General features: G+C 47.3%; 1 protein-coding gene across 2 annotated transcripts in view; it reads left to right on the top strand.

The window, feature by feature from the left end:
- The window catches only part of ITGAE (integrin subunit alpha E), an 874,109-nt gene that overhangs the window by 431,459 nt on the left and 415,595 nt on the right, over window positions 1–27,055 (top strand). Inside the window, exon 13 of one of the 2 annotated variants that reach the window (XM_069226334.1) lies at window positions 25,918–26,065. In XM_069226334.1, the coding sequence (XP_069082435.1) occupies window positions 25,918–26,065 (148 nt within the window). The remainder of the gene's footprint in view (window positions 1–25,917; window positions 26,066–27,055) is intronic. The other variant, XM_069226335.1, reaches the window with a different exon arrangement.

The raw sequence follows: 27,055 nt of genomic DNA on the forward strand, positions 1-27,055 counted from the left end.
GGAGGAAGGGGGGCTCTCAGCACTTTAGAGAGCCCTCAGGATGCCAGCCAGCACCCACAGAAGCCGCAGAATCCAGGTTCATAGGAGGTGCGAAACGCAGTTGATGCATCACAACAAAAGAAGGTCCCACGCCGCTGGAGAACAACTCAGCGAGTTGAGCATCACAGGATGTAGTGCTGGGGACCCGGGCCAGGCTGTGCATGAAGGAATTTTGCAGAGTGCACAGAGGCCCCAGGAGGCAGGGAAGACGCAGTACACAGGGGTACCGTCACTCTCAGGGAAGGCAGGTCTTACGCCCTCCAAATTGCGTCAGCAGGACCTCAGGACAGTCTGTCGATGATGTCCACCCTCTGTGTCCTTAGGAGCACGCTCATCGCTGTGAGAGGAGTCCAAGGGTACCGGTCGTCGCCTTGGAAGGGGCCTGCTTGGAGCAGGGGAGTGACTCCATCACTCCACGGGAGATTTCTTTGGTCCTTCTGGTGCAGGATGAAGACAGTGAGTCCTCAGAGCATGCACACCGTGGAGACTGTTGCAGTTGCTGACTTGGAGCTGAGGTTGCTGAAGAAATGTGTCTCTTGTGGACACCTTGTTGCAGTTACAGCGTTTCTTGGAGCAGGCTGCGGTTGATCCGAGGTCAGAAGAGCCTGAAGTTGTCGCAGAGGATACCTGAAGGAAACTTGCAAGCAGAATCTGAAGAGAACCCACAGGAGAGACCCTAATTAGCCCTGAGAGGGGGATTGGCTACCTTATCAGCAAAGGACCTATCAGGAGGGGTCTCTGACATCCCCTGCTGGCACTGGCCACTCAGAGGCCTCCAGAGTGCCCCCACACCTTGCAAAGCAAGATGGCTGAAGTCTGGGACACACTAGAGGAGCTCTGGGCATCACCCCTGGGGTGGTGATGGACAGGGGAGTGGTCACTCCCCTTTCCTTTGTCCAGTTTCACGCCAGAGCAGGGGAGGAGGGGTCCCTGAACCGGTGTAGACTGGTTTATGCAAGGAGGGCACCATCTGTGCCCTTCAAAGCATTTCCAGAGGCTGGGGGAGGCTACCCCTCCCCAGCCTGTGACACCTATTTCCAAAGGGAGAGGGTGTAACACCCTGCTCTCAGAGGAAATGCTTTGTTCTGCCTTCCTGTGACTGGGCTGCCCAGACCCCAGGAGGGCAGAACCCTGTCTGTGAGGGGGCAGCAGCTGTAGCTGCAGTGGAAGCCTCAGAGAGCTGGTTTGGCAGTACTTGGGGTCCATGGTGGAGCCCCCAGGATGCATGGAATTGTCTCCCAATACCAGATTTGGAATGAGGGGACAATTCCATGATCTTAGACATGTTACATGGCCATATTCAGAGTTACCATTGTGAAGCTACACATAGGTATTGACCTATATGTAGTGCACTCATGTAATGGTGTCCCCGCACTCACAAAGTCTGGGGAAATGGCCCTGAACTATGTGGGGGCACCTTTGCTAGAGCAAGGGTGGTCTCACACTTAGTAACTTTGCACCTAACCTTCAGCAATTGAAGGTTAGACATATAGTTGAGTTATAAGTTACTTAAGTGCAGTGAAAATGGCAGTGAAATAGCGTGTGCACTATTTCACACAGTCTCTAATGGCATTCATGTGTAAGGGTTTGTCTGAGCTCCTTATGGGTGGCAAAAGAAATTCTGCAGCCCATATGGATCTCCTGGAACCCCAATGCCCTGGGTACCTAGGAACCATATACTAGGGACTTATAAGGGGGCTATGCCAATTGAAATTGGTAAATGAAGTCACTGGCCTACAGTGACAACTTTAAAAGCAGAGAGAGCATAAGCACTGAGGTTCTGGTTAGCAGAGCCTCAGTGACACAGTTAGGCACTACACAGGTGCATACATTAGGCCATAAGTTATGAGCATTGGGATCCTGCCCAGCAGGATCCCAGTGAGAAAGGCAAAAGCATACTGACATACATGTGAAAAATGGGAGTAACATGCCAAGGAAGATGGTACTTTCCTATATACATTAATACAGTAAATAAGTAAGACACAACACACAAGAAAAATCCCACACCCATTTACAAAAATAGTAAATATTTGTATCTTTAATATGACACAAAACAATAAAAATCCAATATAGGGAACCAGATACATGCATTTTTAAAGAATAAAAGTAAAACTAGTGCTTAGAAACAAATAGCGCTCATAGGGAGGGTCGCACTGGACCTGGACACAACCAAGAGTTCCAAGCCATCTGTAAATTAACACTTTTACTCTTACTTCCAGAAGTGTTTCTTGATGCAGGAACATGATCCACAATCCAATCCAAGGTTCCAGAATCTCTAAGTTACTCCTTGGGATGTTGGGGCTACAATTCCCACTGTACACCTGGCCAAAACCTTAGAAATCCACTGGACACACTCCAGGCTGGGGACTTTTGTGGAAGTTGGTATAGGGAAGCTCTTTTAACCTGTTGCTTCAGGGAGTCCACTTGCAAGGCAAAGTCCTTCGGGCTGTGGATCCAGTATGCAAAAGGCACTGTCCTTAATTGTGCAGGCACCTGGCTTGCAAACCATGGTAGTCAGCAGGGCAGTCCTTCTTCTTCTTGTGGTTTCAAGCAGCAGATCTGAATTCCAGTGCAGAGCAACCACTTTTATTCGATCATCTTGGGGGACCAGTGGGCATCCTTGTCCAGTGAGCTGCAGGGTGCCACCCAGAAGTATGACAACTTCCTTCAAAGTGTGGCATCTTGTCCCATAAAGCACTGGACTTTAACATTCCAAGATGGATCATTTTCCTCCAGAGGAATAAGACTCGGCTAAACCAACCCCTGGTGTAGTTCATTCCATTAACTTCCGCTCTAGGCATCAACAAATTCCTTTCCTAATCTGTGAGGTACAGGGGTGAGAGGGCAGGCCTGGCTGCATTCCTTTCTGACAGGTATCCTTTTGAAACCTCAGTTTGATTTACCCAGCCCCCTTCCTGGCCTGCCTTCACCATCTGCCTACCTCCCCCATTAGATAACCTCTGCTCTGTGAGGGCCACGTATTACCTCATCAAAGCAGCCTGGCTAATCCTGTTCGGGCTGACCAATCGGGAGAGACCACTAGCAGGTTGGAATTTGGCTTATAGTAAAGAAAGTCTCATAACTTAATTTCTGTATAAGTTATGATAAATTTAACAATTGCAAATTGTTGCATTTATCTTTGCCATTCATTTGAGTTCTTACATGGCATTTTATCTTTTTCCTAGCAATATGTAGGCTTATGAAAAATATTTTCTTTATAATCTATCAAGCCAACTTTCTACAATGAGGGAAAATGAAAGGGGCAGTTTTTCCATCACCAGGACATATACAACATATTTTATAACATCCCTGCTTATAGTTCTGTTAGAAATGGGGTCTTTGGTTGGCAGTCAGGGTACCTCCTGTCCAAGCAAGGACCCTCACTCTAGTCAGGGTAAAGGAGAATCACACTCAGTTAACCCCCGCTTATCCCTTTAGTAGGTTGGCACGAGCAGGTAGGCTTAACTTTAGAGACCATTTGTACTATTTGTACCAACACACACAGTAATATAGTAAAACACCTCACAATGACTCAGTACAAGTTTAGAAAAATATCCAATATTTAGCTAAACAAAAAAAGACCACAATGACAAAATTCCGACATCCACAAGTCAAGTTATGAGTTTTTAAAGAATAAACTCAAAAATAGAATTTAGAAACACAAAACGCTTTGATAAGGTGACAACACGGCATTGTGACTGAGTCGTTCCCAACAATCCGATGCCAACGGCGCCGGGTACGGAGTCACACCGACCCACAGGTACAGTACCTTAGTAAAGTGTGAAAACAAGCCAGTGCGCTAAGTCGGGGATTACAGCGTCGCTGGATTCAAGGCGGCGTCGGTTCCAGTGCTGCAGCGCGAAGGAGCAGATGAATCACAAAGAGGTGTGGGGTCCTTGCTGCGGAGCGGTGGAGGTGAGGTGGCGTCAGTGCGAAGCGTTGAATCCACACACTTTGGGTGGAGTCGGTCACAACGTGGTGCAGAGACTTCCATTGAGTTGCGGACTTCGGCAGGGCTGCAGTGATGTTTGGCCTGAGAGGGTCGTCACACTCCAGCGTGGACCACGGAGTCGGTGGCAGGCGGCGGTCCGGAGTCGGTTTTCTTGTTTTTTCACCAGCTTCTCCTTTCAAGGGCCCACTTGTCAGGGCAGGAGTCTCAGCAGAGAGTCCAGGTACTGGTAGTGGAAGTCTTTGATGTCCGTGAGACCTCAGAACAGGGGACAAGCTCAGTCCAAGCCCTTGGAGATTCTTCTCAAGCAGGAATATACCACAAAGTCCAGTCTTTGTCCCCTTTCACAAGCGGAAGCAGCAACTGCAGGATAGCTCCACAAAGCACAGTCACAGGCAGGGCAGCACCTCTCCTCAGCTCTTCTCCTTGGCAGAGATTCCTCTTGATTCCAGACGTTATCTAATTATCAGGGGGGTTTGGGTGCTCTTCTTATACCAATTTCTGCTTTTGAAGTAGGCCTACTTCAAAGGAAAGTCTCTCTTGTTTGTGAAATCCTGCCTTGCCCAGGCTGGGCCCCAGACACACACCAGGGGGTTGGAGACTGCATTGTGTGAGGGCAGACACAGCCCTTTCAGGTGTGAGTGACCACTCCTCCCCTACCTGGCAGCACAGATGGCTCATCATGATATGCAAGCTGCACCCCAGCTCCCTTTGTGTCACTTGTCTAGAGAGAGGTGCAAACAGCCCAACTGCCAAACTGATCCAGACAGGGAATCCACAAACAGGCAGAGTCACAGAATGGTTTAAGCAAGAAATTGCCTACTTTCTAAAAGTGGCATTTTCAAACGCACAATCTAAACACCAACTTCACTAAAAGATGTATTTTTAAATCGTGAGCTCTGAGACCCTAAACTCTTAACCTATCATAAACTAGGGACTTACAGGTAGTTTGAATGTACCTTGCCCTATTATCTACTAGGGGCTTACAGGTTCTGTCATTGCTGTAGAAAAAGTAGCCTCTTTTGAGCTTAGTTACTCCCACTTTTTGCCTGTTTGACAGTGTGTTTGACTATGTCTATTGGGTTCCTGCTAATCAGGACACCAGTAGTTATGCTCTCTCCCTTAAATTATGGTTATTACATACTGGTAATCCAGTATTTCACCCACAATTGGCATGCTGGCACGCCCTTATAAGTCCCTAGTATATGGTACCTAAGTACCCAGGGCATTAGGGTTCCAGGGGATCCCTATGGGCTGCAGCATATCTTTTAACACCCATAGGGAGACCATGCAAAGGCTTCTTCAGGACTGCCATTTCAGCCTGTGTGAAAAGGTTCATGCACCATTTCACTGCCATTTACACTGCACCAGGTCACCCATAAGCAATGTTCCCTCAAATTTTTTTCCACTGTGTGCGGCAGCGTAAGGTCTCTGTGCGCTGCAGCTAAGGATACGTGCGCCAAGAATTTAACCATTCACGCGAGTGCAGAGCATAACTACCAAGATCATTGGCATTTGCCACTCCATAGCTTTGTTTTACCACTAAAGCAAAAAAGGCAGGGCATTAGAAGTTAAAAAGAAGAAAATAGTATCTCGTTCACATCAGGAGCAGCGAAGGGGCACAGATTAAGTGCTTGGTACCTGCTCCACACAGAGGAAAGCAAATGATGCTTGCCTTCCAGTGACGAATTACAAGACTGTAGAGAAGAGTGCCACGCAAGCCAACAAAAAGTAAGTGACAGGCAGGCTCCAAGCCCTTTAATGTACACAACAGAGTCTCCCAAGCAAGACGCAGGCGCTAGCACATGCACTCACAGCAAGCAACAGAAAGGTGACAAGAACGGCCTTCCACTCCACGTCTTCATGTGGCAGTGGGTTTTAGTAATATTCAAACCGTTTGAGCTATAAACAATGTATTTTGGTTGCAGATTTTTGTTTATGTGTAAAATCTATAATTATACAAAAATGCTGCGGCCACACAATTGCATAATTTTAGTGGCCCTGAATATACTGCATCTTACAAACTGAAGTCACGGCGGGGGCTCAACAAACAGACAACATTAAGGCATAGTTTGCTTAGTCCCAGGATCGTTAATGCGGACAGTGACTTTAGCCCATCCATAACCCTGGGTATTCCTCACAATAACCAGCTACCTAATATGTGACCTGCAGTACAGAGTACAGCATTTGGCACTTAATCCTTCTTGTGTTCTCCGGTTTTGCAGCATGTTATTAAAGCTAGGCTTTCTGATTATCCAAATCAGTCAATTAGAAGGACAGTATATAACAAGTATTTGCAATACAATAGGTCTTGCATTGGCAAGAGTGCAAGCTATTGGTGTTGTAAATGACAATGGGGGTCATTACGACCTCAGCGGTCTTTTTGCAATACCGCCGAGGGACCGCTGTGTGGAAGACCGCCTGTGCAGGCGGTTTGCCGCTCGGTGTATTATGACTGTTGGCTGCTCTCCGTCGTTATTCCGACGGAGAGCCGCCAACAGCCATACTTGCGGGCGGCGGGGAAGTGGAGGTTGCTCCACCTCCACCACCACGCCAACAGAACACCGCCCAGCGAATCACGTCCTGTGATTCGCCTTGGCGGTGTTCTGTTGGCGGTGTGGTGTCGGCGGAGCTGCCCCCATGGCTCCCGTCCCCTCCCGGAGGATCGACGGACCAGGTAAGTTGATCGTCCGTTAGGGGAGGGGGGTTGGGTGGTGTTGTGTGTTGTGTGCGTGCATGGGGGTGTGCGTGTGTGTATGTAGAGGGGGTGTGTGAGTGTGTGGATGCTTGCGGGGGTGTTGTGTGTATGGGAATGAGTGCATGTATGGCTGTGTGTATATCTGTATGGATGTGTGCGTGTATGTTTGAATGTGGGTGTGCGTGTCTGACTGTGTGTGTGGATGTAGGCATGTATGTCGGGGTGTGTGCGTGTGTGTGTTGGTGGTGCCTGCATGCGTGTCGGGTGTGTGTGAGTAATGTTATGTTGGGTGTCGGGGTGGGGAGGGGGCCCTGCCACCTTTGGGGAGTGGTGGGGGGTGTAGGGGAGGGAGTCGGGGTGGGGGGTGGGGGAGACCCCTATCAGTGCTAGGGAAGGAATTCCCTGGCACTGATAGTGCTTACCGCCATGGATTTCATGGCGGTTGAAACCGCATGAAATCCACGGCGGTAAGCCGGGTCCAAATACCGCCGGCAGTATACTGACGGCCGCAGGGCTGGAGACCCAGGTCTCCAGGCCGGCGGTCATCTCCGCCCTGGCGGGCGGGACGGAGAACCGGCGGATGACCATGGCGGTAACCGCCATGGTCATAATACACTAAGGTAAGACCGCCAGCCTGTTGGCGGTCTTACCGCCGGTTCTCTGCCATCCGCCAGGGTTGTAATGACCCCCAATGTCTTTTATTTATGTGTTTTGATTTGGAGTGTAGAGGATGTATGTGGTGTGGAGTCGAAATTTGTGGTTTGTATTTGAATTGTTACTTGTGGAATTGTGCGGTGTGAAATTGTGTGGTACTGAGTGTATTTGTGTAGTGCAATTATGTGTCATGGTGAAAATATACAGGTGAGAGCTGCATAGAATACATAGAAAGGAAGATAGAGAGGGATAGGTAGTTTATATCTTAACTGAGAAGATACAATGCAAGCTTCCCTCACATAGAAGGTACTATGCAAGCTTCCCTCACAGAATTTACTATACAAGCTTCCCTCACACACAGCAGATACTGCACAGGCAGAAGTCTAAGCTTCCCTCACACAAAGCAGATACAGTACAGGCAGCAGCGGTGCATGGTTCCCTCACACACAGCAGATACAGCACAGCAGCAGTGCAAGCTTCCATCACACACAGCACAGATACAGCACAACAGCAGTGCAAGCTTCCTTTACTCTCAGCAGATACAGTACAGCAGCAGAACAATATTCCCCACACACAGCACTGCAGCAGTGCAAGTTCCTCTCACACTGAGCAGATACAGCACAGGCAGCAGCAGTGCAAGCTTCCCTCATACACAGTGCAGATACAGCACAGGTAGCAGTGCAAGCTTCCGTCACACACAGCACACATACAGTTCAGGCTGCAGTGCAAGCTTCCCTCATACACAGCGCAGATACAGCACAGCAGTAGTGCATGAAGCACTGGCATTGCCTTTAGGTCTTGGCTTTGGGACCTTATAGGTGTTTAGCCAGAGCTATTCTTCAATTTTGTGCAATGAGGGTGCTGGTAAACAAGAACTGCCAAGCTTGTTTTTTCAAGCAAACACAGACTGCACTTCCGAGGCCTGCTCTGCATTCCAGGTATTCCTCTGGGAGCTGGCAAGGGGCTCCAAAGAGACAAGCAATTCTCCACAGAAAATGCAAAAAGAAATATGTGAAATCCTTTACCTAAAAAAAGACCTTTTGAGTGTAGTATTTTCTTCACTGTTAATAATTCTTTTTTCTCTCCCAGAGTGTGATTAAAAGTGTTTTTTTACCCTTATAGTGTGATATTGGAAACACAGGTACGGTTTGTCAAAGGATGCTCCTGCACATTCGAATTTGTAACTGCATATAGTTAATATGGTTTACACGAGCACCAGTAGCTTTACAGACAGAGACCTTTATTTTTAGTCATGGAGAAACTATGCACCTTTCCCAAAATCACAGGATGTTGAGCCTCCGAGACTTAAACACTGTCCCAGCCTCAAAGTTCAAAGTTGAAACAGCACATCCTCTTGCCTTTGCGCAAAACGTTTAAAATGTGACGGAAGAACGAAATTCCAGTCATAAAGCCGGTGAAATGTACTTTAAAATGTACCTATAAGCAGCACTTTTAATTGCAGCAGCTTCTTGGGCACTGGCACCTTTTTTTATTTAAGATAAACATTTTACTTGTTGTTTCCTATTTTTGAGGGGCGATGCTTATTTTTCTTACTCAAGCATTTACGGCGAGTAAAAGACACATATGGGAAAGACAGGTGGAAAAGAAAAACTAAAAAGAGTCACAATGGGAGAAAACAGAAAGCTGCACGAGTGAGCTGAAGGGCCAGGGACTGGCTTTAAATGGATTGAAGAGGCCCGAGATGGCTTCAGTATTATGCTGCCTTAGTATTCCGTATTTGCACATTTAATTGAAGCAGCCGCATGTTTAAGAAGAGGGCTTTAGGCACTGGCAAGTTTTTTTTATTTACAAATTACGCACTGGAGAGAACACAATGCCCTCAGTGACAAAATTAACATTTTATCTATCTAGCAAGCGATCACCTCAGCCAGCCAGCCTGCTGATAAGCATGATTTATTGCCCTGAATGCAGCCCTGTGCCCTCCAGCCAGACAAAGCTAATAAAACTCCTGTGACCAGGGCGCTTTGTAAAGGTGTGTGCGCGGTGGGAAAAGACATCCTGCGCGCACGCACAAGCGCGCACCTTAAAGGGAACATTGCCCATAAGTCACCCCTATAGCAGGCCCTCCAGCCCTGAGGGCAGGGAGCAGAGTACCTGTGTGTCAGGGCACCCCTGCACTAGCAGAGGTGCCCCCACAACCTCCAGGACCATTTTCCCAAACTTCGTGAGTGCGGGGATGCCATTTTACGCGTGTACTGGACATAGGTCACTACCTATGTCCAGCTACATTATGGTAACTCCGAACATAGGCATGTTTGTGTTTGATATCAAACATGTTGGAATCATACCCCAATGCTTTTGCAAGCATTGGTTGCATGATTCCATTTACTCTGGGGGCTCTTTAGAGGACCTCCAGTATTGTCATTACAGCCTTCTAAGGTTTTCCAGGCAGCCCCAGCTGCAGTCACCTCTCAGACAGGTTTCTGCCCCCCTGTTGCTTGAGCAGATCAAGCCCACGAAGGCAGAACAAAGGATTTCCTTTGGGAGAGGGGTGTTACATCCTCTCCCTTTGTAAATAGGTATTACAGGCTTGGGAGGGGTAGCCTCACTAAGCCATTGGAAATGCTTTGAATGGCATATTTGGTGCCCTCCTTGCATAATCCAGTCTACACTGGTTCAGGGACTCCCAGTCCCTGCTCTGGTGCGAAACTGGACAAAGGAAAGGGGAGTGGCCACAAACCTGTCCATCACCACCCCAGGGGTGGTGCTCAGAGCTCCTCCAGAGGGTCCCTGGGCTTTGCCATCTTGGATTCCAAGTTGTCAGGGCACTCTGGGAGCATCTGAGTGGCCAGTGTCGGCAGGTGATGTCAGAGCCCTCCCCTGATAGGTGCTTACCTGTTTAGCTGACCAATCCCCCTTTCAGTGCTGTTTGGGGTCTCTCTCTTGGGTGGTTCTTCAGATTCAGATTGCAATACTTCAGCAGGAATCCTCTGCATCCTTGATTTCACCTTCTTACTGAAGAAATTGCAGCTGGAACCTCCAGGAACTCTACAAACTGCAACAAAGAAGCAAAGATGACTTCTGCAACATTGTATCTTCAGCTCCTGCCAGCAACTGCAACTGTTTCCCAGTTGTGCATCCCCAGAAGACAGCCTGTCCTGAGCCTGCACAAGATGAATGAAGTAATCTCCCTTGGAGTGAAGGAGTCCCTTCCCTGCTTCAGCAAGCACCTCTCTGCAATGACAAGCAGCATGGACCCTGCCTCACAGGTGGTGGACTGAAGTGGTCACGACGGTTCTGATGTCCTACTGTCTAACTTTGGAGGAGGTAAGATCTTCCCTCCCCACGCAAGACAGTACCCCCCTGCACCGCGTGTTTTGCAGTTGCCAAGGCTTGTTGGCATCTTTCCACAAAGGTATTCGTGCACCGTTCAGCTCCGGCCCTCAGCACTCTATCCTGCGATGCACAGCTTCCTGTGTGGTTCTCCAGCGACGTGGGACTCTTTGTTGTAGTGCTGTTTGGGCCTCCTTTTACACCTTCTTTGTCCCCATGCTGTGGGACTCCTGTGTGCGCTGCCTGGTCTTCTGAGGGCTCTCTGAGTTGCTGAGAGCTCCCTCTAACTCCCCTCCTGGGTAGAGTCCACCACGTTCCTCCTGGTCCCCGACAGCGCCATTTTCCGCTAACTGCGAGCTTTGTGTGTGCCAAGGCTTGTTGGCAGAATCCAGAGATGCAAGCCAGAGTGCAATCATCCATCCTGCGTGGGACAGCTTCTGCACCAACCAGGAGCCCGCACCCATCTTCTTGGGTGCAGTACTTACTGTTGTTCTTCACCGGTGGTTCTTCTTTTGCACCTTCATCCAGGTTAGCAGGGACTCCTGTTCTCCCTGGACTTTCTGTGCTTCCTGGACTTAGTCCCCTTCTTCTATTGTTCCAGGAATCCACTGTTGGTGTCTTGCAGTCTCTTCTGATTCTTGCAGTATCTTCTTTCTTGTGTTCTTGTGTGTTCTAGGGAAGTTACTGTGATTTACTCCTGATTTCCTGGGCTCTGGGATGGGTTCTATTACTTACCTTTGGTGTTTTCTAATACTCCCAGCAACCCTCTACACACTACACTTGCCTAAGTGGGAAACCGACATTCGCATTCCACTTTCTTAGTATATGGCTTGTGATCCCCTAGGCCCATTTCTAACTATTGTGATTTTCACTATTTGCACTGTTTTATTACTGTTTTTACAGCTATTTCTGCTTACTAGTGTATATAATTTGTGTATTACATACCTCCTAAGGGAGTATAGTCTCTATGGCATGTTTGCCATTTGTGTCACCAAAATAAAGTACCTTTATTTTAGTAACACTGAGTATTTACTTTCATGTGTGTGAGTACTGTGTGGCTACAGTGGTATTGCATGAGCTTTGCATGTCTCCTAGATAAGCCTTGGCTGCTCAGCTACAGCTACCCCTAAAGAGCCCTGGCTTCTAGACACTGCCTACATTTCACCAATAAGGGATAACTGGACCTGGTATTAGGTGTAAGCACCATAGGTACCCACTACATACCAGAATTATAACATTGTGCCATTTGACCATATACTTTTTATTCAGAGCATTGGCCCAGGGCACAGTCAGGGTCAGTTACTATCAGTATCACTCAGAAACATTTGGGTGAACATGCTAAAAGGGTAACTTTCTTCCAGCATTGAAATTGCTGAAGCACACATCCACTGCAGCAGGGTTTCTGGATACCTGGGCCTTCGACCTTGTGACACCTTTCTGCCCAGTGTCCAGGTTCAGATGCACAAACAACAATGGCCTCACTGGTTTAGTTAGGAGATAGTGGTAAATGTTTAAGTATTCACAAAAGATCTTTTGTACAGAATGTCCCTTTCAGAAAAGCAGCAATGTTATGAAGACAATCACATGCAAAATTAAAGTAAACATGGATTTAATTCTAACCTTCAAAACAAACCACTGAAACGAGCAGTCCCAGGTTCCGTGCATAGTAACCACACTAGAGAACAAGCATTTGCAATGCAGCGGGTCTCGCGTTTGCTTGAGCTAGAGCAATTAGCATTGTAAACTCCTAACTGGACTTTTCTTGCACCTGAATTGAAAATTAAAATAAAACAGTTTTGCATAACTAACTGGACTTTTCTTGCCATATAAACTGAAAAGTAAAAGTTTCACTTAAGCGAGCTGACGGCCGCCATCAGTGCAAAGCAGACACACACAGGGAAATAAAAGTTCACTCATAGTGAAACCTTTTGGCAAAAGTGCAATTATCCATGTGTCTGGCAAAAGTGCAATTATCTACGTAATCTGCAAAAGTGCAATTAACTATGTAACAGGGTCGATGTCATGCAAAGTGCTCAACTTCAGCCCAGCGAGATCGCACTGCGAAAAAAGAGAAAAAGTAGTCCAGAAACCAGACGGAAAACGTGGAGCCTTGTATGTTTTGAGTACTTGGTCGCTGCCCTTGAGGAGGGCTAAACACTGGAAAAGGCATGACTTATGCATGTCTTTCACTAATGAAAGCAAGCAGATTTTATAAGGCAAGTTCACAAACCAGTTAAAGAAACTGATGTGACCTGGGCGTGGTTTGAAGCCCAAAGAGAGATTACAACACGGGATGGAGCGCTTTGTGTTCCCCCCTAAAAAGGGACTAATAGGTATGAAAAAACAGAGAAATTATGTGGGTCTAAATGTATGCATGTTGCGAGAATGCTGTTTCGAGGGCTAGTCCAACAAAATCTTTCATTGTAAATTAAAAGGTCTTTTTAAGGATGGGTTACTTCTCGTTTGCCACATGCAGGATGTCAGGGTCGAGGGTCAGTATACGTGGATGGCTGGTTGCACACTTTCTACGACCCCCACCCTTCGATCTTTTGTAGCTGTTAAGATGAGTTTGGTCTCGGTACTGCAATTGGATTCTTTCAAAAACACAGGAATATGGTTTCTTAGCATTCTTTAACATTTCCTCCCGTATTGTCCCGCTCTGGTGCTTAATTTGTTAGACACAAATTAACGCATGTGTCTAAAGTTTCTCTTAGGAGCTCACCACTGCACTACTGATTGTTGAGTTTGCTGAATACAAAGGCTATCCAGTCCTGATTCCTGCTACTTTGTTCCACCTTCCTAAACTTTGTTTCCTTCATTTTCTCTTGAGTATTTCCTTCATTCTGTATTGAGTTTTTTTTCATCCCCGATTTCACCATGTGTCTAATTTTTCCTTTCTCCACTTCCTCCTTCTTTCTCCTTTTAATGCGTTTCTCTTGATCTGGGTAAATGACTAATAAAGATTGAGCACCAATCCAAAAAATCCCCCAAAAAGAGTGTTGGTATCTATCACTGCAATCATTTTGTACCTGACTAGGAGCCTGATTTAGTTTTTGATGGGCAGCCCATCATCCTCCAGGAGAGTGGGGGTAATGACAAGCTGTCCAGGCAGATTATCATTGGCCGTATTTAGAGATCTCTATGCCTTCAGAAGTGCCACTGCTGTGTTTCGTGTGGTCACTGAGAATCTTTTTGTTTAACAAAAGCAAGCAAACAATGCAGGACCTTGCTTTTGTTCAAATAAGAAAAAAGACACTGACACCCTGGTTGTTTTCTCCTAGGGTACGGAGGTAATTTTTCTTTTCATTTTTTTATTCAGACCATCAGGCTTTTTCTGGCAGTTAAGATGAGAAAAAAGTCCATCAGACTGTCTGCTCTAAATAGGGTGGAAATTCCGATATACATGCACCAACGGTCCGAAGTCTGTTCGGCCATCAGTGTGATGCTCCTACTGGAGGAAACATTACAATCCACTTGACTCTCAACAGAGCTACTGGACCTTCTGCAGGAAAGTGCCCCTCTATATATGGTCACCCCCACATTTTGCCCCCTATGATGATGTGTAAAACAGGCCAGTGCCTGTGCTCTCTCCATAAATTGATTTGTCAACATGGTGATTTCCTGAATGGCAAGCCCTTACTCCTTACCAGCCCCTAATAAACGTTACCCAGAGGAAAGTTGGTAAAGGGGTCACCAGGGCTGCAGCACAAGCTTGTGCCACTCTAGGTGACTCATTCAAATTGCTGATGGCAGGTCTGCCATTGCAGACTGTCAGAGTAGTGCAAACTGCTTCAGTTTGACTGTGCCTTCACCAAGAGTGGCACAGTCCTATTCACTGCCTTACATATATGTCAGACATCCCTAAGGTAGGCCTCTGCAACCTAAGAGGCAGGGTGCATTATATTTTAGGCACAGGCATAGAAGCGTGAGCTTATATGTCTCTATAGTGTCATTCCCATTAAGGTACACTATAAGTGCAGGCCGGTCCATAGGATAACATGGGATTTAAGCCCAGGCAGACCAGAGCTTCTAGCTCCATTATGGTACTGCCTAGATAAGTCGAGTTTGATGTCAAACAACTTGCTTTCTCACCCCCAATACGAATCTGGTGTCGCAGGACAGCTGGCATGCACCCAGGTGGCACACTAGTGGTTTCCCACCTGTCTGTCACTCTTCTTTGTGCTTTGGCCGGCCATCCTGCGCTTCTACCCACGCTTGCTGCCACAAAGATAGGGTTCTTACCTCCTGCCAGGCAGCCTGGGTGCTCCCAGGAATCAGAAGCAAAGGCTGAGGCAGGAAGGAGTTCACACCTCCCGCCCCAGTTGGGCTACTGAATAGAGCCATCAGGGAGGTGAGCTTCAAAGGCTTCACCTCCCCTGATAGCCATCTGTGCTCTCCCTCAGTGGAGGAAACAGCCCTCCCCTTGTCTCCAGGCCCACTTGCTCATGGTCAGGCAGGAAATCATCTATGCAGGTCAGTGCACACCCCCAGCAGGCTGGTCACACCTCTAAGGTGCGCAGTCCGATCTGCACAGTAAATTTTGATTTCTGTCATCTTTGGAGTGGCAGAATAGAGGGTTCTGGGTAGCAAAAGGAGTCCTGTCACACCAGATGTGGTCACCTCAGGGGCGTATTAGCTGTTGGACCTAGCTGCCCATTGCCCAGTAGTCTCCACACCCTTAGCTCCCCTCAATCCAGGATAAAAGGGACACAGCTGACACCAGATCTTCGGTTCTGACTTAACAACTTCAAAGAAGGACAACGTGAATCTCTGCATTGCTGACAACCAGTGGCTCCCTGCCATTGACTTCAGTGCGAGTCCTGTTCAGCACCATGGACACCCAGGACAACTCTGCACCCACACCTCACCTCATCATTGAGAGGAGCTAGGGGTGTTCTCACCGCAGGGGTGAATTAGCTATAGGAGCTAGCTGCCTATTGGCCAGTAGTTTCCACTCCCCTAGCTCTCCTCAATCAAGGATTTAAGGGACACTCCACACACCAGAACCTCAGTTCTGACTTACCCACTTCGAAGAATGACAAGGAGAAACTCTGCATTGCTGACAACTGGACTCTGCCCACTGCACCAAAAGCAAAAAGAGCAGATGATGACTGGAATGCTGTACAATGCAAACATTCACCCCCAGTCACAAAGATATGGATTTAATCCATCATTTTTTTGCCCACTACGCCACCCCAGTTTGGACCCAGCCATATGCAAATCAGTCTTGACCCTGTTCCCCATGGGAACAGTCCAGCCCGAACTGCCAGGGCAGGTCATCCATGGACAGGAAACAAGCATCCTAGGACCAGTTTTGGGGTATCACCCCTCTTCAGCCAAGCTAGCTTGAATCTAGTGGCGCAGTGAGCATGAGACCCACGTCTGCACCAAGGCAAAAGAGGGATACTCTTTCCCTGAGGCAACAGACTGGGAACTGCATGATCGCCTCTCGTTGTTGGCTGAAACGTGTCAATCCCGACCCTGGTGCCCCTGTGGAAGTGGAAGCCAGAAGCACCCTCAGACTCCTGTGGACTTGTGGTACCAGTTCCCTACAAACCGCAAGTAAAAATGTGCAGGATCCAAAGTTTCACTGGCCATTGGACCCACCATGGGATCATCAAATGCCAGTTGGTCCAGTGTCTTCTGGGAGTTGTAGTCCCACGTGCCTCCAGATTTTAGGCCTCTATACCACTCCCCCGGACACTGGGAAGTTCCCAAAGGATCTCCGCACACTTTACCACTGCAAAGGCTTGATGGTTACCAGTCCAGTAACTAACCCCCACACAAAATCTGTTTTATTGTCTTATAATACAACAACAGTAACAATTGCAGTATCATGGGTAGTGTCGCGGGGTGTTTTGTGATCATAATCGGGGAATAATCTCCCACACTATAGTGGAGTGCACAGCTATATCACAGTCCACAGTATAATCAAAGGAGGAATAGACAACACTCATTATTGTATTTAACCCAAAAAGTGCTGAGATGAATAAGACATGTGTAAGTGTAGTATAACTAGACTTCAGGTGAGCCAGAGGCACAGGGGTGCAAATGAACAAGTTGTAGGGATCCGTAGCGAGCTGGACCCGCTGTGGATGAGGACAAACATGCACAAGCACAAGCGGGCAGAAGCTTGACCAGGGCATCCCATTATATAATCTGCTAATATACATAAGTGATTACATCCGCTACGAGCAACCCTTTGTTCCAGGGGATAAGGGTGATTAAATGTAATGCAGGATCATTCTGGTTATTAACTTTTTCAAGGTTGACGGGTGTCATTTTTGGCTTCAAGTTTCACCACAAGTATGTCCCAATTTTCGCTTTCTGTGCTCAGCTGGCTGCTATCACTGAGGGAACTCAGCCCACTTGCCTCCGCCAGCACCCACTTCAGTACCAACTGATACCATCTGAAGATCTCCGGTGGCAGGGCGCCTTCCACTGCAAGGCAATTTGTCATTTATACAAAATAAATGCTTAGTAATGAATCTATGAAGATATTTGTCCAGTTTGGCTCTGGAATGGATTCCCAGTAGGCAGGATTCTGGGGTAGGGTCCAACGAGTGTTCCGTTATATCGGAAACTTCACCTGTAACACCACGCCACACACTCAGCTGGGGGGGGCAGTAAAACCCACCTCATCTAATCCACATCGTGGGTATCTAGGTGCAGAGTCAGGGAACATTGTTTAATGCTCTGTGGAGATAAGTAGGCCTGGTGAATGTGTAGAGCGGAATCTGGGGCTGTGAGACACGCCCTCACCTGTTGGAGAGCTCCTGTCTATGTTTTAGGTTTTAGTGGCTGTGGGAGAACGGAGTTCCATGTAGTGAGTGCCACCTCCATGTTTGTGGTAGCAGACACTGACAGGGCTCCATACAAGAGTGTTATCACCTTTCTTTGACCAATGTCTGATAGTAGTGTGTGAAGGATGGGGGAATGCAACGGCTCCATATCCCTGGCACCCCAGGCATCACAGAGCAATCTGTGAATTGGGTGGTAAGTCAAGAAATGGCCCAGGCCCAGGCCCAAGGAGGTAAGCTCCATAATGGTGGCATAAGGCATAAAGCCGCCATTATCAGAAGTCCCCCAGTGTCTCCATCCCCCTCCTCTATCAAGATCATGATTCATGGTCAAGTTGATTCCACCCGGCAATTGAGTAATGGGGATTAGGGGGAATATGGAGGAGGACAAGATCTGCCCCGAACATATTGGTGCCAACAATCCAGAGCAATCTTCATTAAAATGGTTCCCTTAAACGGCGGTTGGGTGCAATCCAAAAGCCAAATGTAGATGGAAGTCGAGCCTAATCTCGCACGTACCTTCTCTGTTTCCGCATTAGCAGATGTGCCAAGCTAGGGGAGAGGCCATTACAATGGTGCTGCGGCATAGTAAAGCTCAGAATTTGGAGCGCCCAGACCTCCCTGAAGGAGCAGACATTGTAGAATGGGCAGTGCTACTTGACGCCTGTCCTTGCCCCATGATAATTCCAATAGTAAACCATTCAGTTCCTGAAAGAATCTCTTGGAGATAACTATCGGCAAGGCTGAAAAACAATACAGTAGTCTGGGGAGGATCAGCATTTTAGCTAATGCCACTCTTCCCAATGGTGTCAGCGGAAGGAAGCCCTAAAAGGGGAGAGAACCCCACACAGATCGAAGCATATGACCAAGGTTGTCTTCACTAAGAGCATCCACAGAGTGGTATACTTGGATACCCAAATATTTAAAGGAATCAGGAAACCACAACAAATTATGGGCCGGGAGTGCATCCCAAATAGGACCAGGCAATTGGACCAGGGGTAAAAGGCAGTACTTCAACCAGTTGACCTGAAGGCCCACGGGCATCCCAAAGGTGTCCAGAAGAGACATCAAGCCAGGCAGAGAAGTCATGGCAGCTCTGAGGTAAATCAATGCATCATCAGCATTAAGTAATATGATATGGTAGGTGTCCAGTTCCTGGATACCCCACCACTGCGCTCGTAAGCATAGGTGACTGGCCAAATACTCCATTGCAAGCGAGAATAATAAAGGTGAGAGCGGGGAGCCCTGTCTAGTGCCCCTGTTGATTGAGAAACTCTCCGAGATTAGTCCACCTATTTTCACCCTGGCTGTAGGATTAGTGTATAGGGTGTGGACCCATTTCAGGAACCCAGGGCTGAAGCTCATTCGGCTTCATGTGGCAAATAAAAATTCCCAGCTATGAGTGTTGAATGCCTTTCAATGTCAACTAAACCCAACAATTGATGCTGCAGGAGCAGGGGTACAGTGTGAAGCCTGCATCCAACATCTGCAACCCAGCCTCAGCTAAGATTCTGCATCCTCTTGTCAGCACCGTCATGTAAGCAGTAAAACAAGCACCAGAACAAGTCCCGTTCAGAACCACAGGCAGCCAGGACAACTCTTCACCCGGACTCCAGGGACCAGCTAGAAATGAACTGACTGCTGTGGCGTAGTCCCAGGACTGCCACACAACCTTAACACTGCAAGGGTTCCCCGCAGCTCGACCTCCAAGTGGTCGTTTGTCACCTGTTGACCTGGCAGAGATTCCCGGGTGCAGGATGTTCCTCCAGAGAAGACCATTGCAAAGGGCAAAGAGAATGCCCTACTCTTGAGGGCCTTAGGCAGCAAGCTGCAAGGCAAGAGGAGAGTGATAACAGTGGTACCCACAGGGTCTACTGGAAGGATGGGCTTCTGTACACTGAGGCCAGGGACCCCAAACCAGGGGCACTCAGGAGAGTGATGGACCCCCAAAAGTACAGAACGTTTATCCTCGCATTGGCCCATGATATCTCGTTAGCTGGACATCTGGGAGAAACCAAAACCTGGGTCAGGGTGGTTGCGCAGATGTCAGAAAACGTGAAGGAGTTATTTCGCTCCTGTGTGACCTGCCAAGCCAGTGGCAAGACAGGCACACATCCAAAGGCTCCCTTAGTACCATTATCTCTGGTTGGGACACCTTTTGAGAGGGTGAGGATTGCCATTGTTGGCCATATGGACCCTCAGAATGTATCTGGGAATCATTTCATTTTAGTGGTAGTGGACCATGCCACTAGATACCCAGCTGCAATTCTTCTAAGGACTGCAACTGCTCCTGCAGTGGCAGAGGCCTTCATTGCTATCTTCACCAGGGTGAAGTTTCCTAAAGAGTCAGATAGAGGGATTAATTTTATGTCTGCCTATCTGAAAGCTATGTGGGATAAATGTGGAGTGAGTTACAAGTTTACCACAAACTATCACCCTCAGACAAATTAGTTAGATGAACGATTCAACAAAAACCATGAAAGGAATTATAATGGGACTCCCTGACAAACTCAGAAGGTGGTGGGGTTTCCTATTACCTTACCTATTGTTTGCATACAAAGATGTATCACAAAAGGTGGTTGGGTTCAGCCCTTTTGAACTTTTGTTTGATCATCCTGTAAGAGGTCCATTGAGTCTTCTAATGGAAGGATAGGAGAGGCCTTTCAAAGACCCAAGCAGGATATAGTGCACTATGTGCTTGACCTGTGCTCACACATGACAGAGTACATAAAAAAGTCAAACAAGAACCTTGAGGCCAGCAGAGAGCTTATCAAGCACTGTTATGACCAGAAGTCAGCACTGGTGGAGTACTAACCAGGTCAGCTGGTGTGGGTATTGGAGCCTGTGACTCCCAGGGCCCTCCAGGACAAGTGGACTGGGCCCTACCCAATTTTAGAGATGAAGGGGAAAGTCACCTACTTGGTGGACTTGGGTACCCCGAGGAATCTTCATAGTGTTCTGCATGCAAATCGCCTAAAACCCCACTGGGCAGAACAGATATGAACATGCTCATGGTCACCGAGGAAGGACAGGAGGAGGAAAGTGAACCCCTCCTTGATCTTCTGTCAAGTAACCCCCGGGATGGGTCAGTGGAAGAGGTAGAGTTATTCGACATCATCGCTGCCCAACAGCAGACTCACTGCAAGCAGGTCTTGGGCCAGTTTGCTGATCTCTGTTCTTTAACCCCTGGTCAGACAATGCAGTGTACCCATGATGTGGACACCGGTGACAGCCTCCCTGTCAAAAACAAAATATATAAACTGTCAGGCCAAGTTAAAGCTTGCGTAAAGACCGAGGTCAGCAGGATGCTAGAGCTTGGTGTCATTGAGCCTTCTGACAGTCCCTGAGCTAACCTAGTGGTGGTGCTTGTCCCCAAACATCACGCCAAAGGTCGGAAACCTGAGATGAGGTTCTGTGTGGTTTACAGAGGGTTCAATGAAGTTACCCAAACTGATGCTCATTGTATCCCTATGGCACATGAGCTGATTGATAAGTTGGGTGCAGCTAAATTTCTAAGCACCTTTGACAATCTGGAGGTATTGGCAGACTGGACTAACCCAGGGAAATAAAGAGAGGTCTGCATTTTCCACCCCAGAAGGCCACTACCTCTGTTTGCTGTAATGCCCTTTGGGTTAAACAATGCACCTGTCACCTTCCAAAGTTTGGTGAATTGAGTTCTTTCAGGCCTGGAAGACTTTAGTGCAGCATACCTTGATGACATTGCTGTGTTTAGCTCCACCTGGGAGGGTCACCTGGTCCACCTGGAGGAAGTGTTACAGGCCCTGCAGCAGGCAGGCCTAACTATCAAGGCCACTACATGTCACAAAGGGTAGCATTCTGTTATCTACCTTGGCCACCTTGTAAGTGGAGGCCAAATACGATCTCTCCAGCCCAAGATCCAAACCATTCTGGACTGGGTGCCCTCCAAGATTAAGACTCAGGTCAGGGCCTTTGTTGGCTTCACTGGGTACTATAGACAGTTTGTGAAGAATTATGGGGCCATTGTGGCTCCCTTAACTAAACTTACCTCTATGAAACAGCCTAAAAAGTTCATATGGACTGCAGGATGTCAAAAGACCTTTGACACCCTGAAAGAGTCTATGTGCTCCACACCTATACTCAAAGCACTTAACTATACCATTGAGTTAATTGTCCATACAGACACTTCTGAACATAGGATTGAGCCAGTGTTAGCACAAACAAATGATGAGGGCCAGGATCTAACAGTTACCTATATCACCAGGCGACTCCTCCCCAGAAAGCAGCATTCAAGTGCCATTGAGAGGAAAGCCTTTGCTGTGCTTTGGTCCATGAAGAAGCTGAGACAATACTTGTTTGGGACTCACTTCAAGGTTCAAATCAACCACAGGCCTTTCAAATGGTTGAAAAAGATGAGAGGGGAAGACCCCCAAACTGTTGAGGTGGTCCATTTCCGTACAGGTTATGGCAGTGGTTCCCAAACTTTTTCAATCCCCGGCTCCTTTGACCTATTGGCCGTGTTGGCCACGGCTCCCCATTATGTTACTTTTTTTTTGGCGGGTGGGGGGAACGTAATCCCAGCCTCGGGAGTACTACCATTTTTAGCCTGGAAAACAATTAGGATGAAACTGGTGAGGGCATTAGAGAGCTTTAGAAGAGTACCAGATGACACTACATAGGGTCAGGCTTTATTTTTAAATAGGCACTGATGAGATTAAGTAATTTGCACAGAATCAAAGGATGGTAGCTGATGCCAGGACTCCAGCCTGGTTTACCAGTTCTAAAATCAACAGCTCTAACTGCTAGGCCACATCTCCTCCTTTGACAAAACTGGTGAAAGGATGTAATCCATCTGGCGGCTGCTTCTGACATCTCCTTCCTGTGCTAGAATGGGTCAGTTATTATTTTTCAGTTTTTCTTGGATATTCTCTTTTCTTCTCAGGCACCTTCATACATTATGGGGGTTATTCTAACTTTGGAGGAGTGTTAATCCGTCCCAAAAGTGACGGTAAAGTGACGGATATACCACCAGCCGTATTACGAGTTCCATAGGATATAATGGACTCGTAATACGGCTGGTGGTAAATCCGTCACTTTTCCGTCACTTTTGGGACGGATTAACACCTCCTCCAAAGTTAGAATAACCCCCTATGTCTTTCTGGTATCCGTCTTGCTTTGTCAGCGCCAGAGAAATTAACTCTGGTTTCATTGTTCCCACATTCAGACTTGTCACAGAGGCTGGGCGCTCTGGAGTCTCATGTCTCTCTCTATTTACCTGTTCCTACACTATTTACAGTTTGTCTTCTTTATTCTCTCGTTCAGGTTGCTGAAAATCATTTATTGGAAACTATTTTTGTTCTTTTGTCATAGGGATATTATTAATGGTACTTTGTCGCCCTCCGCTGGTCACAGTAATTAATGCAGGGTGTTCTGTTTACAATACCATGATGAAAGCTGCCGATTCAAAGCACCTCCGAGTGGTTTCCAAACTGTGTGCGGTGCCCCTGGCTAGTTTTCACAGCTCACCAGGGAGCCACGGCGCACAGATTGGGAACCACTGGGTTATTGACTTTACAGTGGAACACGGACCAGAGACTAACCATGCCTAGGCAGATGGCTTTTCCAGGTTTTTCCACTTAGACGATGAGTCCTGATAAGTTGTAGGTTAGTTGCTCCTCCCCCTTCAACTGGGGTGGTCATGTAGGAAAGTGCCTCTTTATGTATGTCACCCCCACATTATGCCCCAATGCTGATGTGTATGACTCTACTAGTGCACTGGAAGCCTGTTAACCATGCCCCAGTGCCTGTGCTCTCTCTCTAAATTGATTTGTCAACATGGTGATTTCCCGATTGGCAAAACTTTACCCCCTTATCAGACCCTGGTAAATGGTACCCAGGGCATAGGTGGTAAAGGGATTCCAGAGCTGCAGCACAGGTTTGTGACACCCTAGGTGACCCACACAAACTGTGGGTTGCAGGCCTGCCATTGCAGACTGCCAGAGTGGTGCAAACAGCTTGAGTTTAACTGTGCCTTTACCAAGAGTGGCACAGTCCCATGCACTGCCTTACATATATCTCAGACACCCCTAAGGTAGGCCTCTGCAACCCAGGAGACATGGTGCATTATATTTAAGGTGCAGGCATATGAGCTTATATGTCTCTATAGCATCCTTTCTAGTAAGGTAAACAATAAGTTCAGGCAGGTCCATAGGATAACATGGGCCCTATCCCCCTGCAGACCCAGGCTGCTAACTCCTAGGTATATCAAGTTTGGTGTCAAACAATTTGCTTTCTCTCCCTCAATATGAATCTGATGTTGAGGGATAGCTGGCATGCACCCAGTTGGCACACTAGAGGTCGCCCACCTGTTTGTCACGCTTCTTTGTGCTCTAGCCGGCCAGCTCACACTTCTTCCTGCACTTGCTGCCGTCAAGACAGGTTTTTGACCTCCTGCTAGGTAACCTGGGTGCTCTCAGGAATCAGAAACAAAGGCTGAGGCAGGAAGGAGGTCACACCGCCAAACCCTGAGCCTGGCTAGTGAATAGAGCAATCAGGGCAGTGAGCTTCAAGGGCCTCACCACCCTTGATAGTCAACTGTGCTGTCCCACAGCAGAGGAAACAGCCCTCCCACTGCCCCTTGGCGCAGTTGCTTGTGGTTGGGCAGGAAATTAGCTGTGCTGGTCAGTGCACACCCCCAGCAGGCTAGCCACACCTCTAGGATGACCAGCCCGGTCTGTACACAAAATTTTGATTTCAGCCATCTAAGAAGTGGCATAATAGAGGGTTCTGGGTAGCTTAAGGTGTCCTGTCCCACCAGATGTGGTCACCTCAGGCGCGGATTAGTTGTAGGACCTAGATGCCCATTGGTCACTAGTCTCCACACCCCTAACTCCTCTAAATCCAGGATTTAAGGGACACCCCGACACCAGAACCTCAGTTCTGACTGACCAACTTTGAAGAAGGGCAAGGAAAAGCTCTGCATCACCAACAACCAGACTCTGCCCACAGCACCAATGCAAAGGAGGGATTCTCTGACCCTGAAGCAACAGACTGGGAAGTGCATTACCAACTCTGGTCCTTGGCTGAAACTAATCACCCCTGACCAGAGGGACCCCTCTGGAAGCAAGAAGCAGCCTCAGACTCCCATGGACTGGTGGCACCAGCCCCCTGCAAACAGCATGTGAAAACGCTTGCAGGATCCGAAGTTTCACTGGCCATTAGACCTGCCATGGGATCAATGAAAGCCAGGTGGTTCAGTGTCTTCTGGGAGTTGTAGTCTCACTTGCCTTCAGGTTTCAGGATGCTACAACACTCTCTCAGATCCCGGGAAGTTGCCAAAGGATCTCTGCAACTTTACCGCTGCGAAGGCTTTTTGGTTATCAGTCCAGTAACTAACCTCCACACTTGATGCTGCAGGATCAGGGCACAATGTGCAGCCTGCATATGACATCTGCAACCCAGCTCCAGCTGAGATTTTACATCCTTTTCTCAGCACCGTCGTGTAAGCTGTAGAACCACCACCAGCGCAAGTCCCATTCAGCACCACGGACTGCCAGGACAACTCTGCACCTGGGCTCCATGGACCAGTTAGAAGAAAACTGACTGCTGTGGCCTAGTCCCAGGACCCGCACAACCTTAACACTGCAAGGGTTCCCTGCAGCTCGACCTCTAAATTGTCATGTTTTACCAGTGGCTCCCTGCCATTGACTTCAGCACAAGTCCTATTCAACACCACGGACAAGCAGGACAACTTTGCACCCAGGTGCCATGGGGCAGGTAAAACTGCACTGACTGTTGTGATCTGGTTTTAGGGACTGCACAACCTTAACCCTGTAAGAATTCCATGCAACTCGCTATTTAAGTAAATTTTTGCAACCAGTGACATTTCTCTCATTGACGTCAATGCAACGTTTAAAAGCCAGTTCTGCTGTATTTTAATATTGCTGCTAAAATCTATGACTCCGGTTATACTGTTTCAATTCTGTTTGTTTTGGTGTCTAAATCAAGATAAAAATAAGCTTTAGTTTTATAAATTGGTTTCAGATTTATTTCGAGTCGTGTCAATTACTTATCATCCATGTCGATGCTATGAAATGCTTAACACATGTTCTTTCAGAAAAGCCTGACTGCTCTTTGCCACACTACTAGGAATGAACTAAGGATTTACTAGTGTGAATTCAAAGTTCATCACTGGGGTATTGTGAGAGTATTACATGGTGAGGACAAACCCCCACACCACATAATACTCCATTTTCCGACAACATCCATTTGGAGGACATGGTGCTGCGGCAAGTTTGTGGCATGATACATTCTCTACAAAACTCTAAATCAGGCCCTATGTGGTGCACTCCAAAGTGCAGCAGGCAGAATGAACACTAAAGGGACCCAAATGAGCCAATGAAGGTCTTTATTTTTCTGAACATTTCAGAGTATTCTACTGTAGAAGTGCTGGTGATGCTACAGATTCAGACCATCTCTCTGACATTAAACATTTTATTCCTCAGCAGTCGCTGTTGTTCGGAGCAGTTGGTGCCTTTGACTGGTCTGGTGGTCTTCTGCGGTACAGCAGGGAGAAAGCAGAAGATACATATGAGGTGGCTTTTCTCAATGAGACTTCAAAAGATGCTTACTCTGCAAAATACAGCTATTTAGGTAAAGTGCAAACCAGACAGGATAGTAATTCTTAACTTACAACAGTAAAATTAACAAGATGTATCTGCATGTGCCTGTGGGGATAATAGGTATGGAACAAAGGGGGCTGCAATCCGCCATTGAACATGGTTGTGTATGTTGTGGGATTATCCCCAAACCAAACAATAAGAAAGTTCACTATAGGTTTGATCTTCTACTCTTTATGTTTCTTGACTGCAAAATGAAGACCAAAGTGATATGCTGGAGTGGGATCTGGCTGAAGACCTAATAATGTGAGAAGTGAGGACAGGCACTCAAGATCCACATTATTGATATTTATGCTCCTAACTGATAAAGAAGTTTGCACAATGGGAGAAGTCTTCTGAGGTGTTGGTCTCAGATGCTTAATCTGGGGAACCTAATAGGGGTGTGATAATGCTTCAATACACAATAACATTCCAATAGTTATAGTGTATTGCAGAATTTGTTCATATTATGATGTTTATACCATCTCATCTGTGATCCAGAGTAATATATAAGTGGAATGTGGGGCGCTACCATATCATTGTAATAGTGCATAGGTTGGTGTGAAGTACGTAATACAAAATAGTTGCCCATTTGAAACTGGGGTATAAGAATGGCAATAAATTTGAGAAAATAAATATTAAAATTAGTAATACTCTGAGATACACAATCTAAAGTTTCATCCCTGGAGAAGACAATCTGAGCCTTCATGGTTTACCCCCTACATGTAAGTCAGGATCGAGGATAGATGGGATGGTGCAACAAGCAGAGTAATAAGAGAATTTAATGAATTAGTAGTTATGAGAGTATTTGGGTACTGGAGTAGGGAATGTGTAGGCCTAAAAAAGGTATTTTTAGGACTAGATTCCTAGCCCAATCATGCAGAATGAGGCATGGTGGTAGCTGGCATCAAAGTGCAGGACTTTCAAGTTGTTTTATATCTAGGGTCAGATGCCCCGCTTTCTCCTGCAACTGGGTCCTGAAACT

The sequence above is a fragment of the Pleurodeles waltl genome, chromosome 3_1 (genome assembly GCF_031143425.1).
Source record: "Pleurodeles waltl isolate 20211129_DDA chromosome 3_1, aPleWal1.hap1.20221129, whole genome shotgun sequence".
In the NCBI taxonomy this organism is placed as follows: domain Eukaryota; kingdom Metazoa; phylum Chordata; class Amphibia; order Caudata; family Salamandridae; genus Pleurodeles; species Pleurodeles waltl.